A 16,576-nucleotide genomic window follows, 5' to 3' on the forward strand; every position below is an offset into this window, starting at 1 on the left:
TTTAAATTATATGTAATAAATATTTTAAAAAAAATAAGTGAAAATATATATTAAAAAGATAAGCAGTAAAAATTTAAAATTAAATAAAAAATATGTATATAATAATATTTTTTATTTAAATTATATTATCTTGTTAATTTTATTTTTTGTAGAACATAAAGGTAGAGAAAAATAGAGAATGAGAGAAAAGAGAGAGAAAGATAAAGAAGAAGAATGAGAGAGGCAGTTTGTTAATTTTGGAAGATAAAAAAATTTATTTTAATTATATTAAAAATATCTGGTGACACATCTTGATTTGTCAAATTACTAATATAAAATATGAATTATAAATTATATATAGAGTGGGAAGGATAAAGAGAAATAGAAAAAAAAATAGAGGAGATAAGATTATATAAGAAGGATGTTTACTAATTTTAGAGAAATATATTTTTTATAAATTTTAATAAGAGACTGTCATGTGACACATTTTAGTTATTAAATATTATATGTAATAAAATATGTAATAACTAAAAAAATATAAATATGTAATAAATATTTTAAAAAAGTAAAAATATATATTAAAAAGATAAGTAGTAAAAATTTAAAATTAAATAAAAAAATATGTATATAATAATATTTTTTATTTAAATTATATTATGTTGTTAATTTTATTTTAATTAAAAAAAAATTAACAATAAATTTTAAAAATATTTTATCTTTAAAAAACTAATTTAATAATTAATCCTTAAAAAATAAAAGATTAGTGAAGAGATATTGTATTTTTTGTCAAATTTAAACTGAAAATCAATCAGAATTCTTAGGCTGCGTTTGTTTTCGAGAACAGGAGGACAAGACACTGAGAACAGGACAGGACAAGACACTGAAGGACATAGATATAAAATTTTGTGTTTTTGTATTCTATTTGGTGATAAATTAGAACAAATTATGAAAATCCAATTTATTCTTATTTTTTATTCAAAAATTTTGAGATGAAAAATATAATAATAAAAAATATAATTATGAAAAATTAACAAGAATAATGAAAGAAAAAATAAAAAATAAGTTGTGTCCCTTGTTAATATCTCCGTATCCTTCATGTCAAGATGGACACAAAATACACTAATTCAGTGTTTTTGAACACATTATCTCTGTTTACATCTCTTCTGCCAAACACAATTTTGTGTCTTTGTGTTCCTGTCTCAATGTCCTGTCTCTGTAAATAAACACAGTCTTAGTGTCATAACCACTATTATTATGGTCATCTCACACCGTTCATTTCAAAAGACATCATATTTAATTATTAGTTATTAATTGTATTTTAATTAAAGTAAGAAAAGGTGGCAATGAAATTTTGGCTGCGTTTGTTTCAGCAAATAGAATAAGATAAGACACTGAGATAAAATATAAAAGACAAAAACATAAAATTTTATGTTTTTATATTTTGTTTGATGATAAATAAGAATAAATTATAAAAATTTAATTTATTCTCATTATTTTTATTTAAAAAATTTAAGACAAAAAATATAATAATAAAAAATATAATTATAAAAAATTAATAAAAATAATAAAAAATAAAAAAAATTATATTTTTTATTAATATCTATGTTTTTTCTATTAAGATAAATACAAAATATAATAATTTAAATATTTTTAAACACATTATTTCTATCCATGTCTATTATTAGTGCCTCTATTTGTCTAAGCAGCCCTACATATGAAACGAATAGATGGCAATATTCCCCCAAGTCCAGGGCAGTAAAGGTGTAGGGTCCAGCATATACTTCCCCAAAACGGGTGCTAGTGTGTCTGATTGAGAAACAAGTTGAGTTTAAAACAGTGGATGTTGATCTCTGAGTTCCTCAAGTTGCAGGTCCAACTTCTTCTGATTTTATGTTCTTCTAACTGAACCTCTTTCTGTTTGCTTTATGTGGTTTCAAGATTTCTTCTTTCTTTTTATTTTTTAATTTTATACGGTGTTACCTTTTCTTCTCGTTCTTCCTGTTATTCAAGATGGTGATTATACTCTCTATGGTTAGCTCTTTCTCTTTCCTTTTTTAAGTGCCATGCTTAGTAATTTAGTTTTATAAAATAATTTTAGTTGGATGGATGAAAGAAATAAGTGTGGAATCTAGCAAGATGATAATGGTATGGGTGTGCATCAGCTACGAGATTGCTTGTGTGCAATAAGTTATTACATGAGAAATGAGAATAAATATCTTGTGTTGTTGTCCATACAACGAAAATATAACAAATTCATCCATAAACAAAGCATGTGCAGCTTCAAGCATATCTCCCTTTCATCCCTCATTTCTCCTTCTTTACACAACAATTTCCACCTTCCAAGGTTTTAAAACAAACAAAGCACACAACAGTTTCCACCTTCCACACTCACTCACTCAACAACAAAGATACAACTTGCAATTTCGTACTCCACGATTACTGATACTTCTTTTGCTACCATTGTTTCAAATCATGTGGACAATTCAGTTTAACATTATCTTGGAAAGTGGTAGTTTGATCAATTATTGAATAGTGGAATACACCAATAGTATTGAAATTGGAAGGACATATTGGTCCGTGTATTAAAATTAACGGAACTTTGCTAAATATTTTTCAATTAAATAGTTAGAGACTATCTGACTTGTTTTCTCCGAAGGGTGAAAGGCATCCCAAAATACATATTTATTTGCATCTGAGCATGTAAATGGACTTTTTGGGTCGCATAAGTAACTCATCTCAAATCTCCCTGTTCCACAACATCCAACTTGCGCAACCTCAAAACCTGAATATTTTTAAATAGTTACAAATAAACAAATTTGGTCTGATATTTCATTTCATTTAAATAACTGCATTTCACCATGACTTACCAATAAATAAACAAACAAAATAAATGAATTTAGTCTAATATTTCATGTCATTTAAATAACTGCATTTCATCACCATGGCTGAATATTAATTATTAACGGACTAAGCTTTGATTTGTTTTGAAAAGTAGTTTATCAAAGTTTGTTTTTGAAAAATACATTTTTTAAAAATTGTAATATATATAAATATAAAGTAAATTTAGATATTTATTAATGTATAATGTTATATTTAGATTTTTTAATTTTAATAAATACAATTTAATTTTATTTTCTCCTTATAAATGCTTTCAAAAGCACCTGTAATATTTAAAAGCTATAAGTATAAGCAAATAATTTTTTATTTATTAAACACAAAACGAAGTGGTTTTAGTTTTGAAAAATAGAAATATCTTTTCAAAAGGTTATATTGAATAAAGCCTAAGTTAGGTGTAGCTGACCATCAAGGATTTAAAATACAATATTTTCAAAAAGGATAAAGTATTATTTTAGTAGAATAATATTTAATTCATTTAAAATTTGTTGAGACTCAAATAAAATATTTAAAATATTTGAGACCAAATTAAAATTTAATTTAAATATAAAAATTAAAATAGTATTTTATTTTTCGAAAACCTTAATAATATAGAGAATTAAACTATGAGTTACTAATAATATCTTTGGACTACAATTTCTTAAATCATGCTTTAACCTTACAAAAAGATAATCAACTTTTTTATTTTATTTTTAGTTATGTGCAGTTAGAATCCCAAATCATATTAAAAAACAACTGAACCGTAATATGTCAATTAAATTGTTTTATTTATGGGCTTCAATAAATTAGTCACTGTAAAACATGTGATTTTTTAGTTGATTTTAAAAATTTAGTTTCTATATTTGAAACTCTTCCTATACTATATTTCTAATGAATTAAGGGAAAGGTATATACTTTATACAAAGACAGTACACTTGTTTTTTAAGGAGAAAATTGGAACCAAAACAAAATTATATGATCAGACCAAAACTAAAAAACACATATTTTAAAGAGATTAAGAAATGGAAACTTGTTTAAGCGTTTATTATGTATTATTCAAACCATATTAATTGTGGCAATAATATTATTTGCCACCCGCAGACGCTCCTATTGGTTGGAGTTACCAATCAATTAAAGCCATATATTAATTGTGGCAATAATATTATTTGAACATTTTTAGTTTTATGCATGCTTTAACGGTATTTATATATCATGTCCACTTGATTTTGTTTTTATTATTCAAATATTATATTATGTTTTAACTATAATCTTTTAGATAATGCTCTTAATTGAAATGTTGGTGACACAGTACCAAATTGACATGTTCTTATTAACACCGAGTGTCCGAGTTTATAAGTCACACACGATGAGGACATAATTTTGAAGTATATTTAAAATATTAATAGTAAAATTGAAATCGAACTTAAAACAAAAAAAAAAGTAATTTTATTTTTTAGTAAATTCTTTTTTGGATAAAAGTTATATATTACGACCTGATTTGGTAAAATTTTTTAAAAGATATTTTTATTGCACAAACATCTTATTTTATATTTAGTAAATAAAAAAGACATGTATCTATATTTTTTATTTTGAAAAACTAGAAGTGTTTTTAAATGCATCTAAAAAATACTTTTGAATTTAAAATTAATTTTTATATTTTTAAAATTAAAATGTCTAATATATATATGTATATATATATTGATGAAAATTTATATTTATTATAAATATGCATTACATTTATGCATATTAAAATTATTTTGAATGTTAAAAAATAATTTTACAAAACACAATTTTTGTACCTTCGAATAATATATTTTAAATATATTTTAGGATAACGTATATTTTTATCTTTAAAGTTTGCTAAAAATTTTAAAAATACTCGTAAGTTTTATTTTGTCCAAAAAAATTTCGATTTGCATCAAATATATCCCTGACATCTAATTTTTCAAAAAATTTAGGAACAATTCAGCAACAAATTTTCAAAAACAACCATCCGTATTAGAGACAGTTATCATATATTATTACTGGATTAGTCCTAAAATTTTTTAAAATTTAACTATCAAGGATATATTTGACAATAAAAATTTTTGGAGCAAAATAAAACATAGAGATATTTTTAAAATTTTTGACAAATTTTAAGGACAAAAAATATACTTTATCCTATATTTCAATTATAACACTTAGGAGTGGAAACAGACCAGATCAGGCCAGACTTTATTCTTAACAGACATGTCATGTAGTTAATTGGTTTAGGTTTGGCCTGCAGTTGGTTATAGACTTTTTTTTTAAAGTACTAAATTTGGCCTATTATTCAGTCTGGCATGACGTGAAACTTGTTAAGAGGTTTGACAATTTTTTTTACAAAAATAACAATATTTAAAAATATTATTTAAAAAATTATTTTTTAATTAAAATATTTATACGTAATATGTCATATTTAATATTTATAAAAAATTTTAAAATTTTAAAATATTTAAAATATACAAAAATATTTATAATAAAATATAATAAATTTAAAATATCTAATAATTTTATTAATAATAAAAAATTATTTATATATTTAATTATATTTTAACATACCGACATACTAATAAGATTAATCAATAAATTTAAATCTGACTTATTAATATATTAAGATTTTTATAAAAATGGTCTATTTTATAACAAATGAGATCAAATATAAACCAAATTATAAACTCCTAACAAACCACTTGACCTATTTCTATTAACACTATAACTAATAAAATTTGTTAGGTTTACTATAACTAATATTAGCATCTTTGTGTTAATTCCCATAATAAAATTGAAACGTACTTGAAATATTAGAAAAAAATTAAAATAAATGATATGATAAATTAAAAGTAATTTTAAACCTTTTAAAAATTTTAGGAGATAAAAAATAATATTTTATTCTTTATAATTGTAGTATTTTATGTCAAACATTAAAGACCAAAAAATTACTGGATGGATATGTTTGAATTCTATTTATAAGATAGAAATATATAGATAACAAATACAAAACTTGTTAGACACCGGAAAAAAAAAACTTGTTTGATAATTAAGACAAGACGAAAATGCAAAAAATTTTATTGTTAAACACAGAAAAGTTTTTCTTTTTTTTTTTATCTCTTTCTCAATATTTCGATCACTATTATTTTGGTCCTCCAAAAGATTTAATTTTTTGACGGAATGACTATAAAAAAAAGATTTTATATTTAATTTTTTAAAAATGATCACAATTTGATAAAATACACAATTTTTTTATAAGAACAAATAATCTGTTTGATTTATTTTTGTTTTTGAAACATTTGAATACCTAAATGTAAATATAAAAACCCAAGGAAATATTCAATATTCATACATTTCTTCAATTTTTTTTGAAATATCTGCCATTTAAAAAAACACAATTGCTAAAACAAATTCACATAGTGGGAAATTACCAAATTTAAATGATAAAAAGATCTATTTTTGTAAGGAAGTTTTTCAAACATTGCATAGAAATCTAATATTTAAAATCATTTTTCAAGTATATCTTTTTATTTTTAGTGCATTTTATCAAGCTAAGATTATATTTGATGGGAAAAAATATCAATTTTTTTAATTCTTTTCAAAATTGTTTTATTAAAATTGATTTTTTTAGAAGTTTAAAATAATAATTTACTTTTCTAATGCAGAAGCATAATCCAAGCTCAATTACTTTCTCAATTTGAGGGAAAAAAGAGATGAATATACTTGAGATAAAAGGAAAAAAAAAAGCTATAAACTTTACAAGGATAGCTAATAAATAATAATTGATAATGGACTTACCAAAACGAGAAGGCTGTGTAACAATCTGCAAAAGGATATCATATGCATTTGCATCAACTAATTGAAGCCCAGGAAGGTCTTTGTTAAGTTTACTGACTAACCATCCTAATTTGCCATTAAATTCCAAAGCCACGTTATTGTATTCCTCCACACAACCATGAAATTCCATAATGTTTATGGCTCTTTCCAATGGCAAACACCCCATAGGAGGCAATCCTGTCAGAGAAATTTTTCTTGCTCCAAGATGATAAATTTCCTTAAAAAAATTCTCTGCTAGTCCAATTAGAAAATCCTCGTATTGTTGAACTTTTTTAAATTGGCACCTACGTTGAGGGAGTGTGTAATAGTTCTCTAGAAAATCATTTGTACCTATGCTAACTAAATATAATGCTTCTTTGAATATTTCATTAGCTTTCTCCTCACCAAGATATGTCCTTAATTTTCTTTGGTACTCCTTGTAGTATTCAATTTCTTTCCACAGAGGTATCACATCCTGTGAAATAATATAAAATAATTAAACTCCCATTTAAAAATAATGGCTTTAGTAATTTTAGAAAAAAAACTCGATCATGAAAAAAAATTAATTATTATGCATAAAGTATATTAGTTTAACTTTGCTTTATAAAGGAGATTTTCCTTCTAATACATAGCAATTAACAATAAGTTTTTCATTTAGAAATACAATTTTTAAGATAGAAAAAAGAGTAGTGTTATTTAAATGAGATTTGATAAAATTTTGTCAAAATATTTCAATTTAAAAAAATGAGGGTATCTTTCTTTAATTTAGAGTCTAATGAGTTATTTTATTGAAAAACAAATTTTTGGATATAGAAATGATAGTTTGCTGATTGCAGTCAGATACATATTCATACCATAGATACGATACAAAAAGATTCTACTGTTACATTTATTAAAAAAATTCACAAATATCAAATATTATTTTTATTCGTTCTTTATCTATATCTGCCTTTTCGCTCTTAATTTGTAGTTTTATTTCTTTTGATAGCAATACATTTACTAAGAGTAATTTCTAGTGCAAAATATATAGAGTGAAAATAGTAACACACACTTACAACAACATTTGAAGTAGCATTGTCAAATCCAGTTCCAGCAGATGCAAAACAAACACCATTAGCAAAATCTGAAATACTATAAGACGGATCTAAGTATGCAGGAACAGTTGGCATAAGACCAAAGGCCTCAGAGATAAAATCAGGGGCAATTTTTCCATTTGAGAATCTCCCTGTTGGGTTTCCATCAGGAAAATCACGCCCATATGGCTCAAAGTTGCTCCTTGCAATTGTTGGAATGAAGTTGTTGTTACCAGAATCAACTGATGAGTCTCCAAACACTATTATTGCTGGAACCTTGTTTTTGTTGTAATTATTATTATTATTGGCACTGCTACTATGTAAAAGGAAATGAATTTGAAACACAAATAATGAATAACACAAAATTTTTTCCATGATAATAATGTTGGTTATCCTTTTTTGACAGAAATCCTATACTGAGTGCAGAATACTGCAGATAGAGAGGTACCTGTGACAGGTATGCTATTTATTGAGGAGGAGAGGTTGTTGTTTTTTTAATAAAAGGGAAAAAATGTTAACTATCACTAATTAACAGTTGCATTAAGAAAATTGTCTCACGGTGGATAACTTTTATAAATTGTAGATTTAGTCTTGAAAAAATAAGTATATAATCAATACTGTTATATAGATATTTTTCATTGACAATATATATGGGCTCAATTATAATTAGGTAGTCACTTTATTGTATACTAATTAGAATATAATTAAGTTAGCTAAAAAATAAAATCTAAAATAATATTTATTAATTGGTTAACCTTGTGTACTCCTTCTGTACCTCCACTACAAAATTAATTATAGCCACACTTTAAAAAATGAGAGGCAAAAAAGAAAGAAAAAAGAAGAGATACAGATATGGCTAACTCCAATTCAATATCAAACACAGTATATACCTTTAATTTAGGTGAAAAACTTTTGAAATGTTTGTTACATCTATAGCCATTACCAAAAAGACCAAAAACTAAAATAACTTAGAGCCACAAGAAAATGTTTTAGCTTAATACTTTTTTTTACTACTTTTTATGTTTTCAAATAAGTATTTACTTTTTTTAATAATTTGTTTTATAAATAAATTTTGATAAAATTAGAAAACTAATTAGTATATATAGGAATGAATATTTACTAGACCTTTAAAAAATTTATTCTTAATAATTTAGGTTTTAATAATGCCATTTTAAATAGAAAAATAAATAAAAATATGTTTATGACTCAACTATTAAGTTTTCATCGGTTTGGCACTTTTTTTAATTATTTTTTTAAGATTGAAGCAACTAAATTAGATTTTTTTAAGTGTTGGAATGAAAAATGCAAAACCAGTTCCAAAACCAATGACATCATCTAATAAGGTCTCACAATGGTGTTCGTTTTAAATAAATGTATTCAATTCATAAATAATCCATTAAACATTCATTGAAAATCATTCAAACATATCCTAAGTGCTGCCCAAATTTTGGCTAATCCTATCATATTCGAGATAGAGTTAATCAACAAAAATTGAAAATTGTCCATGTTGCAAGAACTCACCAGGTAGCTGATATCTACACAAAATTTCTATCTTTTGCTACTTTTGATAGATTCAAGTGCAAATTAAAGGTCATTCACAAATCTTCCTTGATTTTAAGGGACTGATAAGAGAGATGCAACTAATAAAAAATCTTCAACCGAATTAGTTAGAATAGGTCAATGATAGTTAGTGTTAGTTAGACCTCTCATAGAGTTTGTTATATTCTATATATAACGGTTTCAGCGGTAGTGTACAAAGCAAAATCATAACTCATTTTCTTTGCATTACTTGCATTCTACAAAATTACAATTTGTCTTTGATCTAATCTCTCTTTACTATTAATTCAAGAACTTCAATAAGTTTAAATGCTAATATCAAATGTTTCAAGGGAAATTTTGTTATTTGAAAATTAAGGATTATTAGTTTAATGTTGGAACAATTGGTTAAGGTCGAAGAAACGAAAAGATTGTCATTTAAGAAGTAATTCACATATTTTTTGGATAAGAATGAAGATTTGAGCCCAAAGCAACAACCAAAGTACATGAAAACTTGAAATCCGAGTCTAGTTTCTCCTATAAGTGTATTATGTCTATAAATAGGACAAAGAAGTTGGAGTCAAGACATATTTTCATTTTGTTACAAAAACACATGTACTCTGAAAATGCTTGATTATACTGATGAAAGAAAGAATACATTGTTAGTGCATGTGAGTGTTTAGAACAAATTTAATTCTTGTTGTATTTATATTTTTGTACTTTACTTTTTTTATCTTTATAAATTCTGTAATTTATCATTTCACAATTTACATTTTCTTAAGTTTTATATTTGTGCTTATTTCATTCAAATATTTTTTTGTATTTTTACACATTTTAATACAAATTTTCTCTTACTTTTCTCTTCACGTGATTTTTCTTACTCATGAAGACTTGTTTAAAGTTTATTTTATTACTTTAAACTATTTAATATTACTATAAATTTATTGTGCAACTCACAAAATAAAATTGTGTTATTCTTCGAATTGAAATTGTTAGAGAGGTCGAGAGCAGTAGAAAAAATGTTTGTGTATATTCAAGTTATATGAAATGATACAATGTAGAAGGGTATTTATAGGTGCTAAGAGAATCGAAATAATAAAGACGTAATATTTTATAATAAATATTCAGATATGCTAAATAATTTTAATGCATGCTAATTGATACTAATATAATATTCTGACATCTCCCTCACTTAAAAAATGCATAAATTGATAAAAACAAATGCAGACGGAAGCGCAAATGGAACTGCCTCAAGAAAACGCAGACGAAAACTGACTGCCAGCTAAAAACTGATAAAGTGTGAAGGGATGACAAATTATCGGAAGGTGATAAAAAACATATATTTTTTCCATGAGAATAAGTAAGCAGTGGATGAGTTAATCGTGAAGTAAGAAAAGCATCAAAGTATTGACAAAAGAGAAAAAAAAAGAAGGCTCGAAAGAAAAATATGAAAATATGGTGATTTTACCAAAAAATAACATATCTTTTTTCAAAAAGGATACTATGATTATGATATCATGTTAGAAAGGTCAAGATAGAGCAATAAAAAAATATTTATGTATATTCAAATTGTATAGAATAATTATAATATAAAAAAATATTTATAGAAGAATTAAAATAATAAAAATATAATATCCTATAATAAATATTTAAATATATTAAATAATTCTAATAATTACTAATTAATGCTAATATATTCGGACAAAAATCATGATATAAATTTGATTAATCTTTGTTGAGCAAAATTTAAACAAATGAGCTACTTACCAAGATACATTGACGTGCGTGCATGACTAAATATTATGAGTAACAAGACTTTGGAGAAATGTTGGATAAGAAAATAATTTCGGTAAGAAATTTTGATGATTGAGTAATTGGAATAATAAATCATGGAACATACAAAAAGTGAAGAAAATAAATAATAAAGATGGATGATTTGATTCTGAAGTTGACAGACAATTAAAGGTTCACAGTGAATTTAATATGTTATGGACCCAATCTAGCAAAAGATAGGTTAAGGGGACGGTAACACAAATACCATAGATCTAAAGAATGGGCCACCCATAAATATAGGTAGTTATATTACACAGCTCATGTCTTCTTAAATTTATCAATGTATTTATTATAGGGCCTGCAGACATTAAATTCTAATAAATTCAAAAGTTAAAACATAAATAAAAGTTGGTTTATATTTTCGGTTCATTAAGCGTTTTATTTTAATTCTTTGATAGGCTAAAGAAAATAATTTACATTAAAAAGTAATTTTAAAATATCTCAGAGTTAAAAAATTTTTTAGTCATCATCGTATAAAATTACAAAAAAAAATCTGCCATTAAATAAATTATTATATATTTATGTATATTTTTGTATATTATTTCACATATTTAAAAAAAATATTCAATCACTAAAATAACCAAATTTAACATAATAAAATAATCAAATATGTTATAGTTTAATAATCAAAATTTTTTTCATAAACATCATATCTTATACTATAACAATTTTTTGGTTTCTATGTAGCATGTCTCTGTTTTTTTTTTTTTCACATACTTGTTCAGTTTTTTCCTACTTCTTTAATAATGAAATTATAATTGCCTAAAATCGTTCAAAATGCAATTTCTTTGATCAAATTAAAATCTTAAACAAGAACTTAGTATTTGGAATCTCTTGAAATTGGAACTAATTTGATTAGAAAATCAATTATTTTATTTAGAATTAGAAAAAATAGAATTAATTTGATTTATAAATCTCCTGACTTTGTCCGATTTCTTATTTCAAATTCTCTCTTTCCTTTGTTCATATAAATATTTTTTTGTATAGGAAAGAGCCAAAGACCCAAGAAAACAAAAATAAACTACACAAGATCAGGGAGATGTACTCTCATTACATCATGTTTTTTTTTTGTCCTTTAGGCAGTGGACATTGATTTAACAATAGTTTGACAATGAGCTATGCCTATTAAAAAATGGTGGTGGATTATGCAATATAAATGAGGGGAAAATGATACAAATACAACATTTTAAACTCAAATCAGTTTAATTCTCACTAATTTACTATTTTAACATAAAAATTAATTTTTAAATCATTTTAATTCTCAATTTATATGACTTATTCCAAAAAATAGCCATCAAATGAGGTATTATGTATTTGTATATATTCATACTTATTACTTCATATATTTTTTGCTTTTACAAAGTAATTAGCCACCAAAATAATATAATCAAACATATTATAATAGAACAAATAAACCTGCCATAGCGCAAATAACCAAACTTGTATAAAACAACATCATTCAAAAAATTTTATAAACACCGAATACGAATTCTTATGTAGTGTTTGATTAGTAGCTAATTTTTTTTTATACAAATAGTATAATTGTTTTAAAATATCTATTCTTTTTAGAATAATTTTTTCCTTTAAAATAACTAGAGTAAAACCCCACTATAGTTCCTATTCCTTTGTTTGAATGAAAACCCACCCTCTTAAGGATGCAAAAATGACATTCCAACTTCCAAACAATTCATTATGTTGGACATCCATACCCTTCTGTGAATGTCTTCGTCATCCCTTAATGGAACAATTCCATGTGCATATTAGTTGCGAGATAAGTTTCAATGTGGTCCCTGAAGTTATATTCGAATTTTAAAGTGGTCTTTGAAATTAATAGTTATTCAATTTCATCTTTCAAACTTGCACTCCAAAATTCATATTAGTCCCTAAGACATTTTCTATCCTTTAGAATCCTAAAACGACGTCGTTTTGTATTATATATATAAAAAAAAAAAAACAAAAACACCTGAGCCTCCCCTTTCCCTTCCCCTTTCCCTTCCCCTTTTTCTTCCTTCCCCTTATTCTCTGTTCCTTGGCTTCTCATCATCTCCTCCCCACCGCCAACGAGCCACCGCTAGCGGACACCTCCCTCTCAGCCGGCAACGTCGTAGACCACCGAAGCCAGCCCCTTTTCTCCACAAGCTTGCTGCCGGCTATCACCACCCTAGCGTCGCCGTCGAACCCAGACCGCCGCGACGTCTCCCTCTGTCGTTCCTTCCCAAGCCGCCAGCCGCTAGCGACCCCAGAACCACCCCGACCCCTTTTTCTTCCCTCATCTTCCCATTCTTCTTCTCCTTGTTTTTCTCCTCCCCTTCACTCAAGACCAGCCACCGTTGCCACCACCCTGCGTCGCTGGCCTGCCTCTTCCCTTCGGCCTCATCATCACTCACAGAACATGACCCCCAAGCTCTCCCTCCAGCTCGCCAATCTCTCACTGACGCAGAGAAACAGCAAAATAGAGGATAGTCCTTGTTTTTCCTCCTTCAGCAAGAACATGGTATAAATCCAAAAGGCTTATCATTTTTTTTATCTTTTTCTTTGCGTGTTTGATGAAGAAAGCGAGAAGCCCAAGAAGCGAAAAGTGGTTCTAAGAGGTGAAAGATGCAGACTTTGGTGAAAAGGGAGGAAAAGTTGAGACGGACATTGGCGGGTGGCTGGAGAGGGATGCCGGAGATGAGAGGAAAAGTGATAGTGAGCGTTAGCGAAGGAGAAGGGGAGAGGGAGGCTCTGGGTTTTTTTTTTAATACAAAACGACGTCGTTTCAGGGTTTCGATGGATGGAAAATGTCTTAGGGACTAGTATGAGTCCTAGAGTACAAGTTCGAGGATGAAATTGGGTAACTATTAATTTTAAGGACCACTTTGAGACTCGAGTGTAATTTCAAGGACCACTTTGAGACTTAACTCGTTAGTTGCTTATTTTCAAATAACGTTGCTTCCTCTTTCTTCTGCTTTTGTTCTGCTGTAGCATGTTGCCTCTTTCTCTTGGTTCTTATGTCTTTGTTTCACTGTCGCATGTTCTTTCTATTTTGCTGTTGTAGATCGCCTCGTCTTTTCTTTTCTTGTGCTTCCACTATGCTGCAACGTCTTCCTCTATTTTCACTTCAAATTAAATCTTTTAGATAATTAAGAGCTCATTATTACTATAATCATTGCCATAATCATGTATTTTGATCTCTCTAATATCCTCCCTCATGTTCTAATCGTTTCAAGAAGCACGGTTCGCAAGAATAAGTTTGTTGATATTGTTGGTATATGTGTTCAATTACATCAATTACTTTTTCATTATTCATGTTATTTGTGTTAGCATTTTTTTATATAATTTTTGTATCAAATAAAAATAGAAATAGACATACATCGATAATATATAAGTTTCTTCAAAGAAGGAATTAACAGTAATAAAAAAAGGGTTAAGTACGATTTTGGTTCGTAAGGTATAGGTCAAAAATTTTTTTCATCTCCAACTTTTTTTTTGTATACAAAATCATCCCTAAGGTTTAACTTAGTTTTAAAATCGTTCTTTTTACTTAAATTTTAACATTTATTACCAAATTACCCCTAAATAAAAAAATAAAAAAGAGAAAGAACGGAAGAGAGGGAAAAAGGGAATCACGGAGAAGGGAAGAAGGGAAAGGGGGACGGCGCTGGCAAGGCTTGGAACTGCCATTGTCGTCGGGAATCAGAACCAGAGGGAGAGAGAGCTATGCCAATTAAATTTCAAACATTATGATATTAATAATATATTACAATTTTTGTATTTGGAAATATGATAGCATATCTTCATGTTGAAAATTCATGGTTTTTTTTCTGTGTTAAATATTCATGTCAATCAATGTTATTAGTTAAACTTATTGTTTTTATGAATGATAACTTCTAAAAAGAATAATTTTTTATCTCGCGAGGGAGAGAGGAGAGGTGAGCCAGTGACGCACTAGAGAGAGGAGAAGGAAAGAGGTGTTGTCCCGCGCCTTGCCGCCACGCCTTGACGCCATCGAGGAGCTCGCAAAGAGAGAGAGAGAAAATGCACGGAGGGAGAGGAAGAAGGGTACCTCGTCGCCATCGAGCTCTGCCATTGCTGCCGTTACTACTAACTTTGCCGTCGCTTCGCGTCCTCGCCGCTGGTACAGTCTTCCGTAGGGTTCCGATTCTGCTTCTGATTTGTTGATTTTATTAATTACATTGTTGATTTGTTTATTTTGTTAATCACATTGTTTTTAATTTTGATTCCATTGTTCTTTTACTTTTGTTTCTTCTGCTTTTAATTCTGATTTCATTGTTGTTGTGCTTCTGATTCTGTTTCTTCTGATTTTGCTTCTGCTTCTAATTCAGATTCTAATTTCATTGTTGTTTCTTCTGTTTTTTTTTGCTGTTGCTGCTAGTTGAAATGAATTATGTTTTGATTTTTTGATATTTAAAATACATATTTATTTTTTCATTTCTGTTTCTGCTTCCATTTATGATTCTATTTTTTGTGTTTATTACAATGGTTCTGCTTCTGATTTCATTGTTATTGTTGTTGATGCTGTGATGAAGAAGAAAAAGAAGAAGATATGCTACTGTGATGAAGAAGAAAAAGAAGAATAGAAACTAGGTATTTTAGTGAAGAAGGAGAAGGGTATTTTGGTTCGAAGGACGATTTTAAAACTAAGTTAAACCTTAAAGATGATTTTGTATGCAAAAAAAAGTTGGGAACAAAAAATTTTTTCGACCTATACCTTAAAGACTAAAATCGTACTTAACCGTACCCTAAAAAAATTATTTAGCTGTATGAGTATTTAAGAAAATTTTAAAGAATCCGATACTTGTATTGCCAAGATTGCTGTCGAGTACAATGACCCAATCAGGGACCTGCCAATAAAACTGTTGTAGAATCTCAATAGCAATTGTCTTCTACCCCTCAAGTCTCAAACTGTTCAAAGAATTTGCTAAATATATCAGCTACTTAGTTGTAACTTCCTTAATAACCTGCATGCAACCATCTGCACCAACTGTGCAATGAAGATCCTATTAGTAGGCAAGAACAAAATGGTAGGAATTTCTACGAAAGTGCAATAAGCAAACAAAGAAGCAGAAGTATCTCAAGTTGGGGGTAGGGGGCGTTACGTCCCTATTAAATAAATGGATAGGGGATTTAGGTGTCCAAAAACACACTTTTTGTTGACGAGGTAGGGGATAATCTATTCCTATCAAATTATTATTTGACACGAGCACAACTAATAGCACGTGAGATTGTTTCGTTAAGAGATAACAAAGATATTCACAAAAGAGTTTATATGTACAATGGAATGAATTGTTATGGGTCGAAATGTCATTTTTACATCGTTAGAGGGTGGGTTGTCATTTAAGCAAATAGATAAGGGTTTGGATGGAGTTTTGTCAAATAACTATTAAAAACAGGATATGCTAAATATTAAAATGTAAACAAAGTTATTATGATTTAAGTAAATGTATTTTATTAAT

At 27.3% G+C, this 16,576-nt stretch overlaps 1 protein-coding gene across 1 annotated transcript; it reads right to left on the reverse strand.

The window, feature by feature from the left end:
- Positions 1-2,113: 2,113 nt before the first annotated feature.
- Positions 2,114-8,221, reverse strand: LOC112703308 (GDSL esterase/lipase At2g42990). The gene is made up of 3 exons (XM_025754706.2): positions 7,734-8,221; positions 6,661-7,153; positions 2,114-2,761 (listed from the first exon to the last, which is right to left on the reverse strand). The coding sequence occupies exons 1-3, from the start codon at positions 8,124-8,126 to the stop codon at positions 2,568-2,570; spliced, it is 1,080 nt and encodes a 359-aa protein (XP_025610491.1). The 5' UTR covers positions 8,127-8,221; the 3' UTR covers positions 2,114-2,567.
- Positions 8,222-16,576: the final 8,355 nt, after the last annotated feature.

Source organism: Arachis hypogaea, chromosome 7 (assembly GCF_003086295.3).
Source record: "Arachis hypogaea cultivar Tifrunner chromosome 7, arahy.Tifrunner.gnm2.J5K5, whole genome shotgun sequence".
In the NCBI taxonomy this organism is placed as follows: Eukaryota; Viridiplantae; Streptophyta; class Magnoliopsida; order Fabales; family Fabaceae; genus Arachis; species Arachis hypogaea.